Source organism: Coregonus clupeaformis, unplaced genomic scaffold (genome assembly GCF_020615455.1).
Source record: "Coregonus clupeaformis isolate EN_2021a unplaced genomic scaffold, ASM2061545v1 scaf0009, whole genome shotgun sequence".
NCBI lineage: Eukaryota > Metazoa > Chordata > Actinopteri > Salmoniformes > Salmonidae > Coregonus > Coregonus clupeaformis.
Window position 1 is genome coordinate 992,227 of NW_025533464.1, and position 26,032 is coordinate 1,018,258.

The 26,032-nt window shown below is 42.8% G+C and overlaps 1 protein-coding gene across 1 annotated transcript; it reads right to left on the bottom strand.

Moving 5' to 3' along the window:
* Positions 1-1,307: 1,307 nt before the first annotated feature.
* Positions 1,308-24,091, bottom strand: ttll12 (tubulin tyrosine ligase-like family, member 12). The gene is made up of 14 exons (XM_041888992.2): positions 23,850-24,091; positions 15,986-16,140; positions 15,439-15,637; positions 15,180-15,339; positions 13,068-13,201; positions 12,458-12,534; positions 12,250-12,366; positions 11,392-11,586; positions 11,167-11,278; positions 8,796-8,947; positions 5,889-5,970; positions 5,607-5,675; positions 4,041-4,179; positions 1,308-1,683 (listed from the first exon to the last, which is right to left on the bottom strand). Exons 1-14 carry the CDS (start codon positions 24,000-24,002, stop codon positions 1,532-1,534), a joined length of 1,896 nt encoding a protein of 631 aa, XP_041744926.1. The 5' UTR covers positions 24,003-24,091; the 3' UTR covers positions 1,308-1,531.
* Positions 24,092-26,032: the final 1,941 nt, after the last annotated feature.

A 26,032-nucleotide genomic window follows, 5' to 3' on the forward strand; every position in this document is an offset into this window, starting at 1 on the left:
AACCTTCAGCTCCCTCCACAGATTTTCTATGGGATTAAGGTCTGGAGACTGGCTAGGCCACTCCAGGACCTTAATGTGCTTCTTCTTGAGCCACTCCTTTGTTGCATTGGCCGTGTGTTTTGGGTCATTGTCATGCTGGAATACCCATCCACGACCCATTTTCAATGCCCTGGCTGAGGGAAGGAGGTTCTCACCCAAGATTTGATGGTACATGGCCCCGTCCATCGTCCTTTTGATGCGGTGAAGTTGTCCTGTCCCCTTAGCAGAAAAACACCCCCAAAGCATAATGTTTCCACCTTCATGTTTGACGGTGGGGATGGTGTTCTTGGGGTCATAGGCAGCATTCCTCCTCCTCCAAACACGGCGAGTTGAGTTGATGCCAAAGAGCTCGATTTTGGTCTCATCTGACCACAACACTTTCACCCAGTTCTCCTCTGAATCATTCAGATGTTCATTGGCAAACTTCAGACGGCCCTGTATATGTGCTTTCTTGAGCAGGGGGACCTTGCGGGCGCTGCAGGATTTCAGTCCTTCACGGCATAGCGTGTTACCAATTGTTTTCTTGGTGACTATGGTCCCAGCTGCCTTGAGATCATTGACAAGATCCTCCCGTGTAGTTCTGGGCTGATTCCTCACCGTTCTCATGATCATTGCAACTCCACGAGGTGAGATCTTGCATGGAGCCCAAGGCTGAGGGAGATTGACAGTTATTTTGTGTTTCTTCCATTTGCAAATAATCGCACCAACTGTTGTCACCTTCTCACCAAGCTGCTTGGCGATGGTCTTGTAGCCCATTCCAGCCTTGTGTAGGTCTACAATCTTGTCCCTGACATCCTTGGAGAGCTCTTTGGTCTTGGCCATGGTGGAGAGTTTGGAATCTGATTGATTGATTGCTTCTGTGGACAGGTGTCTTTTATACAGTTAACAAGCTGAGATTAGGAGCACTCCCTTTAAGACCACCCCTACTCCTTACCACCCCTACTCTGGGCCTACCTACTTTACTCTGGGTGGGTGGGTGTGTGAGAGAGATCAGTGTATATCAGTCCAGACCAGGGGTGTCAAATATATGGCCTGCGGCCCAGAACCAGCCCGCGAGCCCCTTCAATCAGTCCCGCAGAAGGTTTGAATAATGCTAAAAATAAATACATTGGGGGAGAAACTCATTTGACATTTAAAATTACTAAAGCCAAATCAAAACTGTGTAGAAATTATAATGAACCTACATTTATAGTGGTCACTCTTTCCAGTTTGCTAACAGTCATCGAAACAAAATCTAGACAGTCAGGGAGCATAGAAAATTCCAAAAGTGATTGAAAAATAATTTATTTGCAAATTTTGATTGCGAGGAAATATAATCAATTTTAAGTGTGATCCTCCGGACCTCTGTGGAGACCAAATGCGGCACACGGGGCAAAGATCCAGACCATTACTCATTCTCAATTCCTACGAGAAAGAAGAAACACAAATTGTCCAAATGGGCCTTTTCAACTGCGTAATATGGAAGGGATTCGAGGACAGGGGTTAGAGGTCATCATGAGACCTGAGTGACAGGGCACTGATCAGCCTCATCCAGGAAGAGTGTTTGGAACATGTGGTCGTAGAAGCCAGGGTGATAGAGGCAGGCACGGGCGCAGTCTGGACTGAAGTTCACCTCCAGGATCTGAGGCTTCATCACACGTTCACCTGATCCAGGAACAGATCATAGAGGGTTAGATCATACACTGGATATTATTAGCAAGGGTTAATAATGGATAACATTTAAATGGAACTTATATTATATAATACAACTAAAATATGAGGTTTATGAGAAATTAAGAAATGCAAATTAAGTGTGAGAAATTTGATTAAGTATATGGTATTTAGTGTACAATTGTCTACACTGGTAATACTCTGCAATGGTATCACTATTGATTTATAGATGAACAGTGCCATTGTACCTATCCCCCTGGGGGAAACTATCACTACGGGAAACTCCCACTAAGATATATAGCAGTTTTCCTACACGCTGAGATTTTTGCAGTTTAAACATCTGTAGGGATCAGAATCTGTGTTATACATCACTAATCAACTGTTAAGCCACCCAATCTCCCTCTGACAGAGTTGAGAGCGTAACGTTTGCTATTTAGCAGACACTATTATCCAAAGTGAGTTAGTCATGCGTGCATACATTTCCCGTATGGGTGGCCCCAGCGGAAATCGAACCCATGACCCTTGACATTCCAAGTGCCATGCTCTACCAACTGAGCCACACAGGACCACATTTGAAATAACAGCAGACAACTAACCAACTGCACTCTCACCCTAGCCTGTTGGGTCCTAAATTCTTTATGCCCACTAAATTAAGTTGTAGCATCTGGGTGACCTCTGAAGTTAGGAGTCGTCACCATAAAACAGAACTTGGTATCCTAGGTAACCTTCCTGAGGCTACGGCCGATAGCTGTAACTCAGCCATAGGCACATTCAAATGATAGTTTACTCTGACCCAGAGGGTGGAGATGTTTTGACCAGGGCCTAGGCACTTGGAGAGCGAACAGAGATCAGATGTGTATATATTGGAGATTTTCAGTTGAACATAGTTAAGCATAGTTAATCACAACATGACAAGCTAAGTATGGTGCAAAAGGAAGAGGCCTGAAACAGAGCCAGGAAATGGCTCAGGGAATGGACCTACAATTTTTAAGGATTAATTGAGGCTCAGAAAAATGGATCTGCTATTTTAAGAATCAATTAAAAGGGTCAGAACAGAGCCACCTGGCTCTTATTTTTTACATGACAGGGCTTGGTCCCGCCACCATTGTTTCAAAGAACAGATTGAATAGAAGGAAAATAAGTCAGATTGCGCCACTATTATAAAATAAGTAGGCGGGGCGGTCAAGGTGTGAAAACTGGAAACAATGGTGGAGGAACTAAACAGGGAGGGATTAAGCTAAAAAGGTGTGTAATATGAGGAAGGATGAATGTTGGTCCTCTGTAGCTCAGCTGGTAGAGCACGGCGCTTGTAACGCCAAGGTAGTGGGTTCGATCCCCGGGACCACCCATACACAAAAAAATAATAATGTATGCACGCATGACTGTAAGTCGCTTTGGATAAAAGCGTCTGCTAAATGGCATATTATTATTATTATTATTATTATTATGAAAATGTATATAAACTGAGAGCTGAGAGTTGGAAAGGCAGTTGCTCTGCAGACCTTTTTGGCTCTATTGCTTGTGTAATAAAGTATATCTTAATTCTACAAAAACTCGAAGTACTTTGTGTTTTACTGAGGATAAGGATAATTTTCTACAACATATATAATGAGTGGTTTGTCCTTCAGTAGATTGGTATGGACCTTCCGAGGAACGTGTCTGTCTCCCCATATGTGTGTGTCTATTAATCCTTTTAAAATATAGAACTTATTTGCTTCATCCTTTTATCCAGCATTTTCCACACCTTGAAAAAATAAATTATTCCCAACAAGCCCCAGTAGCCATACATGAGTTTTAGGTCTGTAAATGTAGGGACATCAAAAATACAGAGTAACAACCTTATGCCTATGCATGTGTTACTTTATGCAAAAATATTTTATGCAGCTGCTGCTGGTCCTGGTCCTCTGCTGCTCCCTCCCTCTCCCTTCCTTCCTTACACTGCCAGTACCATGCATCACACCAGGATCTTTACTTCTCACAGTGCAGATGCATTATGTCATCATTAGGACATGTACAACCTGATCAGTTATGGGGATCTCCTATAGCTGGTCCAACTAGTCCGGTCACAGAGACAAGAGGCTGATTTGGCTGCGTTCCCTTGTATATGCCGTGAGAACAGGAGGACAGCTAGTCTGGCCTTGAACTGGCTACAGTCTCAGAAACAATAGATGGACAATAACAGTTAGCCAGTTCAAGGCCAGACCAGCCGTCCTCCTGTTCCCACAGTGTATACTGTTAGCCTATCTTGTGAATGTGTGAGGAATGTAGAGCTCTCACACATACTCACACGTGGAGGTACAGACACGTACACAGACACACAATAAGTATGCATTAACAAACCCATGCCTCACCTCTGTCCCCGGTGCCCCACTTGAGCATGAGGTCTACAGCGTAGATGGCCCGGGAGGAGGGGTAGGCACAGAAACCGTAGGGGGCTGGACGAGACGAGGCTACCTGGAAGAGCTCTGCAAATGCCTTGAACATCTCTCTCTGAGAGAGAGGAGAGAGGGGGAAGGGTAAAGCATGAGAAGGGGGTAGAGGGAGAAATCACAGCAGCAAGATGTGACCCGTTGCCACAAGAAAAAGGCAACCAGTGAAGAACAAACACCATTGTAAATACAACCCATATATATGTTTATTTTTTAATGACTCCAACCTATGTGTATGTAAACTTTCGACTTCAACTGTAGCAATGTTATTTTAACTCTTTATTTTTATTCGTTATTCACTGTGTATTTCTTCTTTGTGTCACTATTCATATTTTTTATTTTAATTTTATCTTTAACTCTACATTGTTAGAAAAGGACCTGTAAGTAAGAATTTCAATGTTAGTCTACACCTGTTGTCTACAAAGCATGTGACAAATAAAATTAGATTTGAGTAAGTAGCCCATCTTTGGTAGCGCATGCACGTCTCGCCTTGTTCTCTATGACAGTCAAACAACATTTAAAAAATCATGAAAGTAACGCAAAGTAATAATGTGTTACTTTCCACACAAAGTAATATTGTACTTTGTTAAACAATGACTAATATATTACTTTCACAAGTAACTAATCTCAACACTGATTATCTAACAGAGCTACAGAGTAAAGTTGGGTCTACAGTACACGATTTTGGCCACGATTTATCTGTCCTAGACCCGTTTTTGAGATCAGAGACAATATGCCCATGTCGTTGCCTACTCGGGGCGCGCGGCCATCACCAAAGCTCGTTTAATGTGAGCGGGTCAAAGACGTAATCTGAGGACTACCGATTTCGTCTTTGAGCAGTCCCAGACGTCCCGATATTTTCAAACATGTTTGATTTTATCGGCACAAAATCTGCAATGCTCTTGTAGTGAGATGTGCAACAACAATTTTTGAGAACGATGATCAGCAATAGCCAATGAGAGCTCACCAGAGAAGAAGCCAGTGAGATGATGACGTTGTTTGGCATCACCCAGAATTTGTAGACTTTGGAGCAGGAGCCATGACTACTACTAGTATGCGTTAGTACTTGCCTTTAACCAAAGCATCAAATCGTTACAGCTCTAAAGTTCATAAGCAATGTTATTCAATTCAAATTGTTGGCAAGATATTTCAACTCTGTATGGCAAGAGTGAATGTCTGACTGAAAACGTTTATGAGGCTGCTTTGAGCCACAGCTCGTTGTAGCTACGTTAAATCTAATCACATCATTGTTTTTGCAAGGCAGTGTGGTATCGACAATCCTCACGACCAAGTGAAGAATCTTGTAGTGTGAACCCATCTGTGCCACATCGTTTAGTGCACCACTACGTTGGCAACATAACAAAACTACAGGAAAGACGGTTTTTTAATGTGAGAGGCGATGTTAGGATTTTCAAAGTCATGTAGTGTCCTCCCGGCTTAACTCACACATACAGACAGACACATTAAGCATTAAAAGTGTCTGTTTACCTCAACCTCTTTCCATGGATACTGAGGATACTGCTTTTCAAACATGGGTATGAATTCATCATAGTGAACCTGGGGCAGACAGAGTATCAGATTTAGGGAAGTAATTCAGGTGGTGTGTGTTTATTGCAGCTGTGTGTGTGTTTTTGTGTTGTTGCCTTGTGTGCATTTTCTTTGACAAGTGTTTGTTTACTTTTCTGAGCATGTGTGCATGTGTTTGTCCTTTTCAGTCGGTTGGCTTAGTCTGCTTTCTATGAATGCAGGGGTTTGCTTTGGAATCATTACCTGTTTGAGCTGGACCCCCTCTGCATAGTTCATGACAGTGAAGTGCTTCTGGTAGTCATCAAAGTGGTCCAGAGAGAAAGGCCTGTGTAGAACAGAGATGAGACCAGGGGCATATAAGCATAAAGCTCTGGACCTGTATTCACAAAGCATCTCAGAATAGGAGTGCTGATCTAGGATCAGGTTCCCCTTCTATATAAGGCAAAACAGATCTCTTATTCTGGAAGTCAAAGCTCCACAGGTGGCATTTATGTGTTGCAGCATTTGATATTCAAATTCTGTCCTCACCTAAACCTTTTGAGCCCCATCCTCACACGTCCTCAACCATTCTAAGAGAAGAGCTACAAACATGTAGGACCTATACGCAGTCTTGTGAGTGGAGCATGTCGATAGAAAGGGGGAAACTGTGGTTAGCAAGGCAGCTGGTTTAAATTGTCAAATGTTCTAGCTAAGATGCAGAGGTATTCTCCTGCTTCCTGTTAACAAACAAAAGCTCAAACGGGAAGTACCAGTGATGCGCTCAATGCAGAAGTGGTCGGACGAAGCAGACGCGAGGCTACAAGACTGTTTTGCTAGTACAGACTAGGGGTGGGCAATATACCGGTATGAACGTGAATACCGATATGATGGTGTGCCATGATATGGATATTGCCATATTGTGCATATCATAATAAATTAATAAATGTATGAAATAAGGCGTTTTTGTTTCATTCTAAATTTCAGTCGAGTGATAAAAACATAGCCTTTTTTTATCAAAGAACAAAACTAGAAGCATGGACGTTACACGCAATCTGCCTGCCAATCAAAGTTAACAAACAAACATGCACAACTGCAGAGTAAGCAAACATTTAGTTAAGTAAACTTTCGTTAGCAAAAGTGTCCGAAAATCAAGCGCAAAAGTGTAAGCAAGCATTGAGAATGACTGAAGACAACGAAAATAATGCTGTTGAGGTTAATTTGCAGGAAGACGAAGAATTGGTTTGAAAAAAGGGGGCCTCCTCTGTCGTTTGGAACTGGTTTGGCTTGAAGACACCCGACCTCGACCAACAAACAGTACTGTGTAAGTTGTGTCGACGCATTGTGCTAGCCAAAGGTGGAAACGCCAGCAATCTACCAGAATGCGTGCAACAAACCCCCGGAGTAGCAGAGCAAGTCCCAAGACATCTTCAAGCCAGACCCGCATTCAGCTATCACTCAAGGCATCATTCGTTAGTGGTACTCCCTATGACAAGAAGAGCAAGAAGTGGAATGCGATAACGAGTGCAATTACGTATCACATAGCGAAAGACATGGAACCAATTCAAACTGTGGAGAAAGACGGTTTCAGAAAGTTCAGCAGGGTTCACATCAACACCATCATCACGGAAACCCTAGACCCACTCCAATTCGCATACCGCCCCAACAGATCACGCAATCTCAATCGCACTCCACACTGCCCTTTCCCACCTGGACAAAAGGAACACCTATGTGAGAATGCTGAGCGTTCAACACCATAGTGCCCAAAAAGCTCATCACTAAGCTAAGGACCCTGGGACTAAACACCTCCCTCTGCAACTGGATCCTGGACTTCCTGACGGGCCGCCTCCAGGTGGTAAGGGTAGGCAACAACACATATGCCACGCTGATCCTCAACACTGGGGCCCCTCAGGGGTGCATGCTTAGTCCCCTCCTGTACTCCCTGTTCACCCACGACTGCGTGGCCAAACACTACTCCAACACCATCATTAAAGTTTGCTTACGACACAACAGGGGTAGGCCTGATCACAGACAACGATGAGACAGCATATAGGAAGGAGGTCAAAGACCTGGCAGTGTGGTGCCAGGACAACAACCTCTCCCTCAATGCGATTAAGACAAAGGAGCTGATCGTGACCTACAGGAAAAGGCGGGCCGAACAGGCCTCCATTATCGTCGATGGGGCTATAGTGGAGCAGGTTGAGAGTTTCAAGTTCCTTGGCGTCCACATCACCAACAAACGATCATGGTCCAAACACACCAAGACAGTCGTGAAGAGGGTACGACAACACCTTTTTCCCCTCAGGAGACTGAAAAGATTTGGCATGAATCCCCAGATCCTCAAAAAGTTCTACAGCTGCACCATCGAGAGCATCCTGACCGGTTGCGTCACCGCCTGGTATGGCAACTGCTCGGCATCTGACCGTAAGGCGCTACAGAGGGTAGTGCGTAGGGCCCAATACATAACTGGGGGCAAGCTTCCTGCCATCCAGGACCTATATACTAGGCGGTGTCAGAGGAAGGCCCAGAAAATGGTCAAAGACTCCAGTCACCCAAGTCATAGACTGTTCTCTCTGCTACCGCACAGCAAGCGGTACCGGAGCGCCAAGTCTAGGACCAAAATGCTTCTTAACAGCTTCTAACCCCAAGCCATAAGACTGCTGAACAATTAATAAAATGGCCACCCAAACTATTTACATTGACACCCCCCCTCCAGTCAAACAATACATACACACACACACACAAACACACTTTTACACTCATCATTTGCTGCTGCTACTCTGTTCTTTATTTTACTCTTATTATTATCGATCCTGATGCCTAGTCAGATGCCTCTGGTACTGGTACTCCCTGTATGTTGCTCCATTCGTGTGTATATTATTTTATTCCTCGTGTTAGTTACCATTTTATTTTGGATTCTTATTTATTTATTTAATCTGCATCGTTGGGAAAGGTTTATAAACAAGCATTTCACTGTAAAGTCGTCAGCAGTTGTATTCGGCGCATGTGATAAATAAAATGTGATTTATTGGTTTCCTATTGAAAAGAAAGAAACCCAGTATAGCCCAGCATTTTGTGGTGAAAGTCAGCATGACAAACTTGTACAATCAAGTGTTGCAAGGAAGCTCCACTTTCTGCAGCAGTTGAGGGGAAGCGTGTGTGTTTGTGTCTAACCTGTTGGCAAAGCGCAGCCAGAACACTTTGTAGGCGTAGAGGCGTAGAGGCTGAACTGAGCGCAGCAGCAGCATGTAGCGGATATCAAACTTCACCATCCCCACCTCCTCCCTCTCAAACAGCACCGGATCCTCCAGGTACTTACACACCACCTGGGAGACACACACACATACACAGGCATAAATACACAGATGCATGCACGTATACACACACACTTTTTCAACCAATAGGCCTAGTCAACACACTCCTTCATTTATCAAGCTATATCTAATTGATGTGTTCATAGTGTTCACTTCCCAATGTGATGTTTTGACTAGATGTGTATGGCATTATGGTGTTCTCTGAGTCTGCCTTTGGCTGAAATTGCAAATAAATTCATAAAACATCCTACAATGTGATTTTCTGGATTTTTTTTCCTCATTTTGTCTGTCATAGTTGACGTGTACCTATGATGAAAATTACAGGCCTCTCATCTTTTTAAGTGGGAGAACTTGCACAATTGGTGGCTGACTAAATACTTTTTTCCCCCACTGTATTATCTATAAGGTCCCTCAGTCGAGCAGTGAATTTCAAAACACAGATTTAACCAAAGACCAGGGAGGTTTTCCAATGCCTCGCAAAAAAGGGCACCTATTGGTAGATGGGTAAACATTAAAAAAGCAGACATTGAATATAGTGGTGGGACCAAGCCCTGTCATGCAAAAATAACAGTCCTGTCATGTAAAAATAACAGAGCCCTTTTCTGACCCCCTAATTGATTCCCAAACATATCAATAAATACTTAAACATGGCTTAAAACATGGCAGGTCCATAATCAATTTCTCAAACATATACCAGCCTCCTCCCTCTGTACCACTCAGTCCCAACGCCCCTCATGCTGTGATTAACCATGTTTAGTCTGAACTCTGTTCAACCCTGGCTCCGTTCCAGGAATATGCCTAAGGAGAGAGGCAAAGGGCAACAGTCTGGTTTCAGTCACTGATAAGGCAGGGCAGCCGTGGATTAGGGAGGAGCGAGGAATTTGACCCGAAGACAGGTCAGATGAAAAGAGAATAAACTGTCCTATTTCACACACACATACACCCGGCAGGGCAATGACTACACCAGTGAGAGGAACCAATTAAGTTCTTGCCTAGCAACAGAGATGTACCCATGTTTAACCCTGTCTCCGTGTTCGTCATGTTGTGATTAACTATGTTTATCTTATAGTCTACTGAGTCTGAAGAGATTTAACTATAGTCTACTGAAAAATCCCCATCAGTGGCTGCATCATGTTATGGCTATGCTTGTAATCATTAAGGACTGGGGAGTTTTTCAGGATAAAAAAGAAATGGAATAGAGCTAAGCACAGACACTGCGAGATTAATTCACATTTCAGCAGGACAATAACCTAAAAACACAAGGCCAAATATACACTGGACTTGCTTACCAAAAAGAGACAGTGAATGTTCCTGAGTTGCCGAGTTACAGTTTTGACTTAAATCTACTTTAAAATCTATGGCAAGACCTGAAAAAAGTTGTCTAGCAATGATCAACGACCAATTTGACAGAGCTTGAAGAATTTTGAAAAGAATAATGGGTAAATGTTGCACAATCCAGATGTGGAAAGTTCTTAGGGACTTACCCAGAAAGCTGTAATCGCTGTCAAAATGTGCTTCTACAAAGTATTGACGCAGGGGTGTGAATACTTATGTAAATGTGATATTTCTGTATTTCATTGTCAATAAATTTGCAAACATATTTAAAAACATGTTATCACTGTCATTATGGGGTATTGTGTGTAGATGGGTGAGAAAAAATAAATATTTAATCAACTTTGAATTCAGGCTGTAACAACAAAATGTGGAATAACTCAAGGGGTATGAATAATTTCTGGATGCACTGTATCCCTCCTGGACCTAGTTTGTGCTGTCAAAGTAGTGTAGTGTAAAGAGGCCCAGAGATGTATACAAATGAGGTGGCCTTTGACACAGAATCTTGAGCTGTTGATAACAGGATGTCTGTGATGACAGGATGTCTGTGGTTGATTTAGAATAAATGTTCTGCATCTTACCTATTGAATGTAACCTGTGAGCACTAAAGCGTGAGTAGTGCAAAGTGACATGTAAATAATAAAGGGGGGTAGTGAGGGGTTAATGGCTTGATCAATCAACTTCTGGCCTGAGGCCATCTGGAAAGGGTCTCAGAGGGGTTAATGATCGAACCACATGGGACACAAAACCCCAGGCCTTCAACAGAGAAGACTAGTGTTGTTAATATTTCAGTCTGTGCTCTAAAATAGCTTATCTGGGGTTGGGGGAGTACAGTACATTGGGTAAATTGGGGTGCTTTTCCATAATTGTTTTTCACATGACCATGGTGTGTGTGTTACCTTGGGCGTGCTCTCTCGCTGTCTGATGATGTAGTCTAGGTTATTGGTGATGTGTGTGTCCAGCCCACGGGCCAGGTTCCAAGGCTTACAGATCCAATGATTGTCTTCTCCCCTGGAACAGACACACACACACACAATTACTTATATAAAAACGTATAAAGCTAATAACTTTCAGCACTGTCTGATGTCCTATATGAAGGGAGGTGTCTGATCATCTGAGCGCACCGCTCTTGTCTTTGTTGGTAATGTCTGACAAACTGAGGCAGCTCGGTCTGCAGGTTGAATGTCTCTGGCAGCCACTCGGCCCCCTGGCCCCCCCGGGCCCTCCGCGACACGGCGGAGAGGCAGTCCTTCACCGTGACAACCGTCTCACAGGGAAACTGATTGGTCATAACGTGAGGACGCTCCTCACTTAACTTCCTGTGGAGGGGGGGAGAGTCAGTTTAGGATTATTATTAGTTTGGTATTTTTCACATCAAAGGCTAGGATTGAGACAGCTGATCCTAATAGATGGGTAAGTTGTCAATAAATCAATTGTACTCTTATTAGACAGATAAGATTGAGGCCAGATCCCTGGAGACTTATCTCACCGCCCAAACAGCCTGGAGTTTTTGGTTAAAGTGTGATCTGTGGTGTGTGTCATTGGGACAGAGAGCAGCTATGTCTGTCCCAATGCACTATAAAATAACTATAATTTGAAGTATCTCAACATCATTTACATGTCACTTAGCACTACTTACTAAAGTGCTCACACTTGGAAGGCCACCTGAGTTATATACGTGTCTGTGATTGTCACAGCTAGGGGCAGGCAGACGTAAGATACTGGTTGTGGTGAAGTGAGCCGTGATCTTACTAAGACGACACTGTGGTGTCAGCCAAAGGCAACCGATTTAGAGAGCACACCAAAAAGCCCACATCTAGTGAAAACCCCACAGTTGTAGAAGTGAAGACTATCAGTTATGAAATAAGAATGCAGTTTGACATGGCTTGATATGTTGGGTAGATTCTCATAGGAATTCAGTGTAATTAAATTATGGAAAAGTGTTTTGGGTACTTGTTGAAAGTGTGTGTCTGTGTGTTGACCTGTAGTCTCTGATGTGGGAGAAGGTCCAAAGAATATCAGCCTCTTCTTCAGTCTCTGTGAATGTGAACCGTGGGTGATGGAGATTGTTTAGAACTTGCCCCATCTCTGTGTATACCCTGCAAGGCATGCACACAAAGGGGTTTTGTGAGCATGATTATATGTCATATCTCATTAATGGTAATGAAATAAAAATGGACTTGGACTGACTTGAGTACTTTGTCTTTGGGGACAGTATGGGGCCGAATGTCCAGAGGAAGAATCTCCTTGTTCTCCTGTGAAATGGTCTGAGGAGAGAAAGACGGGGAGAGAGAAAGAGAGGGGAGAGGTGTTGGCAGTTTAAAATGGCGCTCCAGTCTGCTTTTCACCCCATTTAACACCAGATTTTCTTAACAAAAGGCACATCTCAATAACTGGTCCAGGTAAGTCATGACATGGCACAAGTGGGGGGGGCTTTCCTCTTTAGTTCTCTACTGCTCCTCAAGCAACAGAATCCCATCACATCAACTCCTTGAATGCCCTACTCCTTGCAGTTTGCAGTTGTGTCTAAAAAACACTATTTTGTTCAAAACATATTTTTTTTCACCCTTTAGTATGGGTACTTTACTGTATTTGTACTTGGGATATCGCTTTTCATAAAAATGCAAATAAAATAACAATTCACTGGAGGACATCTTTAACCATAGTTCAAAATGTCATTAATTTGACCTCTAAAGGTTTCATGTGTAGACTTTTCACTTATGAACTTCCTCAAGACATTGAGTGAGTAATTAATTGGCTGACTGTATTGACACTAGAAACATGTTTCTTGTCTCCCTACCTCATAGTAGAGATCAGAGGGTTCAGGGGTCAGAGTGCTGACCCCTACCAAGTCAGCTGGTATCCACGGCAACAATCGACATCTCCTCACCAGAGGGTTGCTCTCGCCATAAGCATAGTCCCGTGTCACTTCCTCTGGAAGAGAGGAGGGAAACTTAGTTAAAAGAGAGACAGACACTGAAAAAAAAGGTTCTGGGGACATATGGGGAAAACGCATGTGAGAAAGATTGAGAGAGAGACGCACTGACCGGTTCATCAGACCTAGCCTATAGATTACGTGGATCATTGTTGGCCAGGCTTTGAAAGCATGTAAGTGTGAATATAGGCCTGGGGAAGATGGAAAGCTTTTTGTCACTGATGGCCCACTTCAATGGCATCTCCATGTATTCACCAGTGAGAAGCCTGGGGGCCTACCCTACCAAAGCTAAAGCACCTCCCCCAATGGTGTGTCTGTGTGGTAAACATTATTAGTTCAGCAACTTAAATGTAGGTATTGTGATCTGAGGGCTATGGCCAAATAGTATGTTTAAACCCTGTAGTGTTAACCACACAATATAAAACACTGCTCTCTTGAAGGCTTACAAGCGGATTACATTGTACAAGGCCCCCTTGGCTCGACAAGAACATCTGGCGTACCTCCAATAGACTTGAATGGCCCAGGACATAAAAACACGAGGTGTGGACTATACAATGCCTTCAGAAAGTATGTTTTGGAATATTTGTATTCTGTACAGACTTCCTTCTTTTCACTCTGTCATTTAGGTTAGTCTTGTGGAATAACTACAATGTTGTTGATCCATCCTCAGTTCTCCTATCACAGCCAATAAACTAACTGTTTTAAAGTCACTGTTGGCCTCATTGTGACCTCCCTGAGCGGTTTCTTTCCTCTCCGGCAACTCCATTAGGAAGGACACCTGTATCTTTGTAGTGACTGGGTGTATTGATAGACCATCCAAAGTGTAATTAATAACATCACCATGCTCAAATGCTGTAACGCTTTGCACACCGAGTGAGTCCATGCAACTTACTCTGTGACTTGTTAAGCAATTCTGTACTCCTAAACTTATTTAGGCTTGCCGTAACAAACGGGTTGAATACTTATTGACAAGACATTTCTGCTTTTCATTTTATTTTATTGTAAAAAAATTATGGGGTATTGTGTGTATGCCTGTGACCCAAAATCTCAATTTAATTAATTTTAAGTTCAGGTTGTAACAATAAAATGTGGAAAAAGTAAAAGGGTGTAAATACTTTCTGAAGGCACTGCACACTAACATCCCAACACACACATAACAAGCACACACATACTGACGCCACACACACACACACACACACATTTTCACTTATGCTGCTGGCACAGTCTTATCTATTCTGTCACTTTACTCCTACCTATATGTACAGTACATAGCTAGCTCAATTACCTCGTACCCTGGCACATCCACGCAGTACTGGTACTCCCTATACATAGCCATCTTATTTTCTATGTTTCTAGCCATGTTATTTTCATGTCACCCATTGAGCATGTTTGGGATGCTCTGGATGGACTTGTACGACAGCATGTTCCAGTTCCCGCCAATATCCAGCAACTTCGCACAGCCATTGAAGAGGAGCATGACGCAAATGGTGGTCACACCAGATACTGACTGGTTTTCTGATCCACGCCCCTACATTTTTTAAATGTGGTATCTGTGACCAACAGATTAATATCTGTATTCCCAGTCATGTGAAATCCATAGATTATGGCGTTTCAATTGATTGATTTCCTTATATGAACTGTAACTTAGTCAAATCTTTGAAATTGTTGCATGTTGCGTTTATATTTTTTTGCGTTTATATTTCCTTCTGTCATTGAGATTTATTATGATTACTATTGCATGGATTCCATAGGTTGAGGAAACTCCCCTCTCTCTAATGTATATCAAGTGGTGATTGAGATCCATGTGTGTTAAAGCTTGTATGCTACTCGTATACAACTCTTCACGGCTGGTCATTTATAAAATCTTTAATTGGAGTGTTTGTCGTTTTGTTCTCGGTATTCATCAAGACTCAGAGCCCTACACTGTGAATAAGTGTGTGTGTATATATATATGCACACGCTCATGAGTGTCTATACCTCCCTCCTGCAGGTCTGTGAGAGGCCAGAGCACAGTGTAGGCCAGCTGGCCCTGTGTGTAGAAGAAGGGGGCCATGCAACAGGTAGGCTGGTCAGAGTGCTGCACCTGGGAGCCAAACTCATCCATGATGTACCAGACGGGCACTTTTTCCTCTGCTGACTGGGGACACACACACACAGGAAGAGGGGGGGTTAGAGAGACAGAAAAAAATAGTGTGCGTGTGTGAGAGAGAGAGAGAGAGAGAGAGAGTACTCATACCCCCTGGGCCAGCTGGTACGTCTGGTTGTACTTCCACATTTGTTTCAGCACCAGCTCCACAACGTTTGGGTCAGGAGCCTCTCCGTGGAAGTCAAGCCCCATGAGGGAAGCCATCCTGGGTAGAAGGCCGGGGATCTGCTCTAGCTGCTGCCTGGAGCTCTCCACACGGTATGTCCATGCATGGTCAACCAGGAAGATACTGGAGGATGGAGGGATTAGAGGAGAAGAGGTAAAGGATAGGGAGATGGAAAAGGAAGTGATTAGGAGGCAGGGCAGGCGAAGAATGAACGAGATGTAGAGGGAGGTGGACTGCTAGTATGTCTCTGGGATGTGTAAAAAAATGGGTTGGCCTAAGCGCTAAAACAATAAGTGTATCCACTTTATACAATACTAGCCGTAGTTTTACACATACTTATAAAAACATTCTGTGCTCTTGACCTTGAGAACATAAAAAATCAACTGCATATCTCTGTGAAAAAGTGAGGGGGTGACTTGCATGAGATGGTGAACAACAGGTGGTTATTTATTATGACTAAAGCGCCCTCACCTGGTGGCATCTGAGGCTTGCATGCCAGTCCCCCTGGTCACAACCACTTTACACGTAATCTCTACACTAGGACAAGCCTTCTTTCTCTCTTCATCTCCTTCTTCATCGTCCTGTTGTACCTGCATGATGCCAAACACTTCTCCTGCATCGTACACCTAGAACCGAACAGCGAGGGCAGATTTAGGTAGGCTAGCCAGATAACTATAAAACCCAATTAAATAACATAATTAAACTGCACGCACAGAATAACATTGAAATTGCATTAAAAACAACTGTTAAACATGCAAACCATTCAATCAGACAGGCATTGGATCTGATACTGAGCCGTAGCTAATATTATCTAGCCTAGCTCCAGTGGAGGTTGGGCCGTTTAAGATTAGGGAGGATTCTTTTTTCTTCTTCAAATTAGCATTTTAAAATCACATTACATTGAATTAGTCATTCATATTCCATTCACCCAGCTCAATGTTACATTGATAGGTTTAGGCTACTACATGATACTCACATTTCCCCAATACCCATCATGAGGTTGCTACAACCTAGCCTACAAATGAAGGTTTATAACGTACAGCACATTCGGAAAGTATTCAGACCCCTTGACCTTTTCCACATTTTGTTACGTTACAGCCTTATTCTAAAATGTATTGAATAAAAAAATTTCCTCAATCTACACAATAATGACAAAGCAAAAACAGGTTGTTAGAAATTTGGGCAAATGTATTAAAAATACAAAACAAAACAAAACACCTTATTTACATAGGTATTCAGACCCTTTGCTATGAGACTCGAAATTGAGCTCAGGTGCATCTTGTTTCCACTGATCATCCATGAGATGTTTCTACAACTTGATTGGAGTCCACCTGTGGTAAATTCAATTGATTGGACATGATTTGGAAAGGCACACACCTGTCTATATAAGCACATAACTGGTACGCAGGTACGCAAGCGCGACATAAATCAGGAATGCGTAATGCCACTTGTGTTACTACGCGCCTTTGCGTACTTGACCGATCTTCTCATCTAACCTTACACATGACATGTTGCTTGTCAACTACTGTCAGGGATGTCCAAAAAGCAACAGACATTAAGCAGCTTCTTTGGCGTTTCGCCACCTACAAAGAAACGCCAACTGGAGCCAGAGCCGAAGAAAATACTTTTTTTCGGAAAAGTGGCTCCAAGATGTGCAGTGGCTTGAAGCTAACGATGAGCGCACTGAAATGTGGTGCAAGATTTGCCGCTCAAATCCACATCTAGCAGACAAAACGGGTGCATTTTATAAAGGCTCAAAGAATTTCAACCATCCTTTATTTGACAAACATGAAAAGAGCAAGGAGCACACGAATGTGGCGCAAGCCATTGCTAAGCTAGCTGAGAAGAAATGTCCAGTCGCCCACTTGCCAGATGGTGAGACAAGCTGAATGAAGAACAGCGGCAAGCTCTGTTTAATATTTTTCTCCTCGCCTTCCATAAAGCTAAACATGCACGTCCCATGTCTTCCTATTCTGAGGATGTTCCTTTACTGAAGCGGCTAGGAGTAAATGTCGGAGGTGCATATCATTCACGTGAAGGGGGCACACGGATCATGCAGAGCATCGCTCACACCATCATCGGGGAGTTCCGAGCCAAGTTGCAGTCTGCTGAATTTTGGGGGCTGCTTTTTGATGGATCTGAGGACATCACAAAAACTGAGCAGGAAATCGTTTACATTGTGTCTGTGTCCAGCAACGGAGAGTTTACTTCGGACTTTATTGGACTGATTGAATTGGGTGCTGACCGAACCGCGCAGGCCATAACAGATGGACTTGTGAGACTTTTCCAGGACACAGGCTTGGATGACTGGACAACAAAGTTGGTCGCTGTGTGCACAGACGGGGCTGCTGTCAATCTACAACGGCGTTGTGCCAAAACTCCGGAAACTTGCTGCGGTTGGAGACTCCCTTCTGCACATTCTGTGCACCGCACACACACTGGAGAATTGCGCGAAATCAGCTGATCGCAACGTTCCTTACTGTGAGACATTTAATCGCTCTGTGGTCAAGCTGCTGCAGTTTTATTTACAAAAAGGTGGAGCAAAAAAAACTGCTGCACTGAATAAGCTATGTGAAGAAAATGGGATCTCCTTTGTGAAACTGGGTATGTTTCATAATATCAGATGGTCTGCATGGAGGCATGAAACACTGTTAAAAATATCAAGACTATTGCCAGCCATTAAAATGCAACTGGTTACGAGTGAAAACAGTGACTTGCAGCATATCTGCACAGAGCGTTTTCAGTGCTTTCTGTCAAACATGCTTGACATTTGCAACATTTTGAAGACCACATCCATTAGATTTCAGAAAGAAAAGCTGACCATTAGAGAATGTAAGGATGAACTCATGGTGGCCATTGGACAGTTCACACTTCTGCTTGATGGTGAAAGCCACAGGGCACACACTGTTTTCAATGCTGATGCTGACAGAGACAAGACACACTTACTCAGGGGGTTAATTGAAGAGTTTGAAATGAGATGACTCCCTCAAGTCATGTGATAATTTCTTACTATTTGATCCTTCAACATGGCCTCAGGAAATGCAAGACCTCCACAGTTTTGGAAACACAACAGTTTGCAGCATTCTCAAGAAATATGAGGCCACCTTGCAACTTGACAAAGATACCACTGTGACAGAATGGATGCGCTTAAAGCAGGCAGGAAAACGCTTGGGAGCCTCTTCTGTGTATGACTTGGTCCAAATAGTAAATACAAGTAACCCAGATGCTTACTCAAACATCAATAAGGTGGTTAAGCTGTCTCTTACACTGCCTTTAAGCAGTGCAGCTTGGGAGAGGGGATTCTCACATCTCAACATAATAAAAACCAAGTACAGATCTCGTCTGTCACATGCTTGTCTCTCAGCCCTGATGCACATTCACCTGTCAAAGCAGACCACAGAGACATTTGACCCAAAGCCTGCTGTTGACCTGTGGATGGAGACAGCTAATCAGAGGCTTAACCAAAGACAGGGAGGTGCATCTGCAGCATCTTCATCATCTACCATGCAGGAAGCTGAAGAAGAGGACAGTGGGGGCGACATTGAAGAGGACAGTGGTGGCGGCACTGAGGAGGACAGTGGTGGCGGCACTGAGGAGGACAGTGGTGGCAGCACTGAGGAGGACAGTGAGGAAGACTGCACTTATTAAGACCACGCTACATATGGGGTGAGTACCAGACACCATCTGCTGGTACTCACCTGAGTAACTCACTGAAAAAGTTATGTGCACCCCTGTATATAAGGTCCCACAGTTGACAGTGCATGTCAGAGCAAAAACCAAGCCATGAGGTTGAAGGAATTGTCCGTAGAGCTCCGAGACAGGATTGTGTCGAGGCACAGATCTGGGTAAGGGTACCAAACCATTTGTGCAGCATTGAAGGTCCCCAAGAACACAGTGGCCTCCATCATTCTTAAATGGAAGAAGTTTGGAACCACCAAGACTCTTCCTAGAGCTGGCTGCCCGGCCAAACTGAGCAATCAGGGGAGAAGGGCCTTGGTCAGGGAGGTGACCAAGAACCCGATGGTCACTCTGACAGAGCTCTAGAGTTCCTCTGTGGAGATGGGAGAACCTTCCAGAAGGTCAACCATCTCTGCAGCACCACCAATCAGGCCTTTATGGTAGAGTGGCCAGACGGAAGCCACTCCTCAGTAAAATGCACATGACAGCCCGCTTGGAGTTTGCTAAAAGGCACCTAAAGATTCTCTGGTCTGATGAAACCAAGATTGAACTCTTTGGCCTGAATGCCAAGCGTCACGTCTGGAGGAAACCTGGCAGCATCCCTACGGTGAAGCATGGTGGTGGCAGCATCATGCTGTGGGGATGTTTTTCAGCGGCAGGGACTATAAGACTTGTCAGGATTGAGGGAAAGATGAACGGAGCAAAGTACTGAGAGATACTTGATGAAAACCTGCTCCAGAGCGCTCAGGACCTCAGACTGGGGTGAAGGTTCACCTTCCAACAGGACAACGAACCTAAGCACACAGCCAAGACAACACAGGAGTGGCTTCGGGACAAGTCTCTGAATGTCCTTGAGTGGCCCAACCAGAGCCCGGACTTGAACCCGATCTAACATCTCTGGAGAGACCTGAAAATAGCTGTGCAGCGACGCTCCCCATCCAACCTGACAGAGCTTGAGAGGATCTGCAGAGAAGAATGGGAGAAACTCCCCAAATACAGGTGCGCCAAGCTTGTAGTGTCATACCCAAAAAAAACTTGAGGCTGTAATTGCTGCCAAAGTTGCTTCAACAAAAGTACTGAGTAAAGGGTCTGAATACTTTTTGCTTTGTCATTATGGGGTATTATGTGTAGATTGATGAGGGGGGGAAAACTATTTAATCCATTCTAGAATAAGGCTGTAATGTAACAAAATGTGGCAAAAATCAAGGGGTCTGAATAATTTCCGAATGCACTGTAGGTGCACAGGTCGAGAGACAAATTGGAATAATCAAGGTGACAGACAGTGACAAGTTCAATACCGCCTTGCACACTCTTGCCTGCATCTAGCTAATCTAAGGTGTAATCATTAGTCTAAACACTAACGAGAGTTTCTATTGGACAAATTCAGGTAGGTCCATCCCCATTTCGTTCCGTTTGCTTCTGTTTAAGAAACCTTTTCAACAGAATCAGAGGAATGAATACACCCCTGATCACCCGCAAACACAGTTCAATTTCATAGCAGCCACATACAAACAGCATCATCACTTTGCTTGTTATATGATTCCGTTCTCGCATCTACGCTCTCTCTTCCTCTCACCTTTTCCTCTCACTTGTGGACTTCAGTGCACAACACAATAGCTGTCTGTGACCAGGCGAAAAAACCTCTCCAAGCCAAACTTTCATACCATAACAGTTAACCGCTACACAGCGCCTACATCGTTGTCACCACATTAGCTAACTTCACTCAACATAGCTACCAGAACTAACACGTTAGTAAACCCACAATCCAATCCATGTGAACAAACTCGCAGTACAGCATACAGCAAGCAGTTTAGCATTCACACTGGTAGGCCCCGGTGGCAACAAATTAATAAAACCGAAAGCTTACCTTGATTTGGAAGAGTTGCAGTGTTGGATAGCCTTAGCCAGCTAGTTAACATAAATAGCATTCCTCTCGTTTTGAGTCAGGTTGTTGAGTAGGCTAAATTAGATGCATTAGCTAGCTAAGTGAGTGAAGGTGAAAAAAAACAATGAAATATAGCTCTTCAAAACTATTCAACTATTGTCTTTCTGAGTCAACTACTCAACACATTTGATGCACTGCAGTGCTAGCTAGCTGTACCTTATGTTTTTAGTACTAGAATCTTTCTCTGATCCTTTGATTGGATGGACAACATGTCAGTTCATGCTGCAAGAGCTCTGATAAGTTGGAGGAAGTCTTCCGGAAGTCGTCATAATTACTGTGCAAGTCTATGTCAGGGGGTGAGAACCATGAGCCTCCTTGGTTTGGATTTTAGTCAATGTACCCAGAGGAGGACTACAAATAGCTGTCCTCTGGCTGGCTACACCATGGTGCTACCCTAGAGAGTGCTATTGAGGATACTGTAGACCTTCATTACAAAACCGTGTGTTTTAATCAGTTATAAGGTGACATGAATATTTACACTGAACAATAAATATAAACACAACATGTAAAGTGTTGGTCCCATGTTTCATGAGCTGAAATAAAAGATCCCAGAAATGTTCCATATGCACAAAAAACTTATTTCTCTCATTTTGGGCACACATGCCTATTAGTGAGCATTTCTCCTTTGCCAAGATAATCCATCCACCTGGCAGTCGTGGCATATCAAGAAGCTGATTAAACAGCAGGATCATTACACAGGTGCACCTTGTGCTGGGGACAATAAAAAGCCACTAAAATGTGCTGTTTTGTCACAACACAATGCCACAGATGTCTCATGTTTTGAGGGAGCGTGCAATTGGCATGCTGACTGCAGGAATGCCCACTAGTGCTGTTGCCAGATACTTTAATGTTAATTTCTCTACCATAAGTCGCCTCCACCGTCATTTCAGAGAATTTGGCAGTACGTCAAACAAGCCTCACAACCACAGACCATGTGTATGGCGTTATGTGGGCGAGCGGTTTGCTGATGTCAACATTGTGAACAGAGTGCCCCGTGGTGGCGGTAGGGTTATGGTATGGGCAGGCATAAGCTACGGACAACAAACACAATTGCATTTTATCAATGGCAATTTGAATGCACAAAAATACCGTGATGAGATCCTGAGGCCCATTGTGAGGCCCATTTTTTCAAAAGGTATCTGTGACCAACTTATATGAACTGTAACTCAGTAAAATCAATTAAATTGTTGCATGCTGCATTTATATATTTTTTCAGTATAGTTTTATCTAAAAATAATCACTTTAATGTTTCACTATTTTTATGAAATTCAATGAGAAGGATGATCCTCCTCTGATGATCCACTTTAATAATGGAACACTAGCCACTTTAATAATGTTTACATATTTTTGCTTTACTCATCTCCATATGTATATATTGTATTCTATTCTACTGTATTTTAGTCTATGCCACTTCGACATTGCTTGTCCTATTATTTATATATTTCTTAACTCCATCGTTCTACTTTTAGATTTGTGTGTATTGTTGTGAATTGTTAGATACTACTGCACTGTTAGAGATAGAAACACAAGCATTTCGCTACACCCGCAATAACATCTGCTAAATATCTGTATGTGACCAATACAATTTTATTTTAATTGATTGAGAGGCTTTGAAGCCACCGGTCAGCCATTTTAGCACTCCCCAGTAGGAGCAGTCCTCCATAGGAATGAATGGAATTCTACAGTATTTCAATTAAAAGGACAAAATGACATTTATTTAAGTATTTTTGTTGTTGTAGTGGGGACGGTAACATTAGTACTCTCTAAAAAATACATTAAGGAAAATGTTTGTATATATTTTTTCATTTTTATGTTTAGCTCACATAATATAATTGAAAAGTAGCCTATGCATTAAGGTGTCTGTAATAGAAAAAACTAATGAAAAAACTAATGTAGACATTAATAAATGCATTTCTGTAGCTTCCAAAATCATTTTTACATTGGGGAGTATCAAGATGGCTGCACAGTGGGTTCAATACAGCGCTCTGTCTGTCATCCAGGGTTTATACACATCTTTGATTTTAACATTTAGAAACATCAATAATGATCGCTTTTGATATGGCTTTGAAACATATGACCCTTATCTTTCATCAGCGAAAAATAACCTTTCAAATAAAAAAGATACACTTACTGTAGCAATTTTGCACAGATCCATATAGCTATGGGTCCATATAGCCATGGGTCCATATACATTTTACATTTTAGTCATTTAGCAGACGCTCTTATCCAGAGCGACTTACATGAGCAATTAGGGTTAAGTGCCTTGCTCAAGGGCACATTGACATATTTTTCACCTAGTCGGCTCGGGGATTAGAACCAGCGACCTTTCGGTTACTGGCACAGCCATACGAAACTACACTTCCCGAGTTATGTTTACACATAGGTGTTCGGAGCATGCTAGATAGTGAATTATCACAGGTGGTCGCCTTTTGTCTTCTTTTCCGTAAACAAGCGCTGTAACGTGAAGATATGGCCGTGTGGGAACACTAATCCCTATCAAGGTGTGTATCAATTTTACCTTTTTATTATTTATCACTGATTTGAAAGATAAGGTCCTTATGCTTCCAAAACCGTACCGCAAGCGATGCATGTTAATGTTCAGACCGAGCGTCGGGCATCTTAACAAAACTACTCCCTTACTTATGTGTAACGTAATGGAACTGAGAGTCATGATCAAGGGCTATATGTAGCTTTAGCCATTATGCTACCGACCTCGTTGATAAGTTTGTAGTACAAGCTCTTCCAATACAGCGGTGGGATTCTTGAGGACTGTAGTGCAGCGGAGTGCAAAGAGAGGAAGGTATTGAAATGTCCATCCTCGCCATTCATAACGTTTGTGTTAAGTTCCGTGTTTGGCTGCTCCATCTTTCACCGTACGCGTGTGTATTACTGAGGCATATAATAACAAGTGTGTACGGAACTACGGGGTAGTCCCGGAGATCTGACAGCTCAGCACGCGGTGCATTATTGGAAATTTCTAGAACGAACCACAGACTTAGACATCTCATCATTGTATCTGTCCCATTATGGCGTCTGTTAGAGCAGCGGTTCCCAAACTGTGGGGCGCGCAAATATCACATGAATACACATTAGACATGGCAAAATGTATAGAATTGCAAGAAATGTAGCTTTAAAACGGCAGAATTTTATTTACACCCCATGACAAAATGTGTACAATTGCAGGAAATAAGCTTTAAACCTGCAAGATTCTCTCCACAAACAAGAGGGCTGTGAACAGTTTGTGTCATGAGCAGTGCCTGTGCCCATAGAAATAGACGTGGCGTGTGCCCTACACGGGATGTTCCCCAATGCTGGAAGGAGGGCCCAGAGTGAAAAGGTTTGGGAAACCCTGTGTTAGAGCATGCATGGGCAGCGGTTTCCACTAGCAGAGCCACAAAGTCAAAATTGGTTATGTAGTAAAAATGTATTAAAAAAGAAATTTGCTTTTTGGTCTTAATTTAAGTTTAGTGTTAGGCATTATGTTGGCAGTGTGGTTAAGGTTACGTTTAAAATCACATTTTAAGAAGATAAATTGTAGAAATAGGCAGGGTTTAGGACTTTGTGGCTATGGAAACTAGACCATGGGCAGCGCCATTGATTCCATCTCCATTTTGAAGTAGTCCATTTTCTTCTTCTACTACTTCTATGAGTTGGCAAACAAACTGGGTGTACACTGCCACCTTGTTTGAACAGGTAGCCTATAAAGCCTAGTTTGGCAATTTACTTCCACCTGCAGTTATGGAATGTTTGCTCACAAGTGTAATTCATTGGTTTATCCCTCCTGGTGACCTAGATGGAATTATGTGACCATCCCTTAACCCATTGGGTGTTAAGGAATGGAGAAAGTCCTCAATGGCGCTGCACATACCGTTACAGGCTTTTGGCCACTAGAGTATATCTATCTCTATGGAATGAACAGCGAGAGGACCGGAAAGGACCAATTGGGGTGTATTCATTACGCCAATTCTGTTGCAAAACGTCTGTTGTTAAACGTTTTTCAACAGAAACCGTTTACTCCAAACGGAAAACATTTTGTAACTTAAACGAGAGTTTCTAATGGACAAATGTAAGTAGGTCCCTCCCCATTTCGTTCCGTTTGTTCTGTTTGTTATGTTTGGTAAACGTTTTCGTTAGTGCTGAGCGATTAACCTAAATGTCGGTTATTTTTCGGTTTTTAAACAACTAATTGACCGACATCTGTTCAACTATTTTTCTTTTTTTTCTTTTTTTGTGAGCTCGATATGTAGTTTCTGTAGAGTTAAATCAGATTAAGCCTGAACTGTGTGATGTAGTAGGGAGTTGTAGTTTCCAACAGGCCAATATTCTACATAGTTTAGCCAGAAAACTTGGTAAATAACTACAATTACCATAATCCATTGCGCGCCCGCTTAAACTTGTCCGGTCTGTGTGGAGCAGACACTGAGAGAAGAGAGAATGCACGATCCAGAGGAATAAAAAGCAGTTGCTTCGCAAGCCTGAAAATACATTATCTAATAGTTGGTATTCATAAAAGTATGCCTTATTTACTTTGAAGAACTACTAAAATAATGATATTGTCAGACAGCATAGGCAGCAGCTCTAAAGAGATGATGATGAATTGGAATGAAATGTTTTACATTTTAGTCATTTTAGCAGACGCACTTATCCAGAGCGACTTACAGTTAGTGAGTGCATACATTTTTTCATACTGGCCCCCCGTGGGAAACGAGCCCACAACCCTGGCGTTGCAAGCGCCATGCTCTACCAACTGAGCTACACGGGGAAATAATAAAGTAATCAAATAAAACAAATATTTTATTAAAGTAAAGTAATGTGAATAAATGATGGTTAATAAGTGATAAGCAGTGCTTTTTTTCACTACCATCATGGGACTTTTATTAATTGTGTTATTCAGT

Coding starts and splice junctions, on each gene's coding strand:
- ttll12 (XM_041888992.2), bottom strand. CDS start 24,002: ATGGAGCAGCCAAACACGGAACTTAACACAAACGTTATGAATGGCGAG. Junction 13,202..15,179: donor CACAGACCTGCAGGAGGGAG/GTATAGACACTC, acceptor CCTCTCTTCCAG/AGGAAGTGACACGGGACTAT. Junction 12,535..13,067: donor CCTCTGATCTCTACTATGAG/GTAGGGAGACAA, acceptor TTCTCTCCTCAG/ACCATTTCACAGGAGAACAA.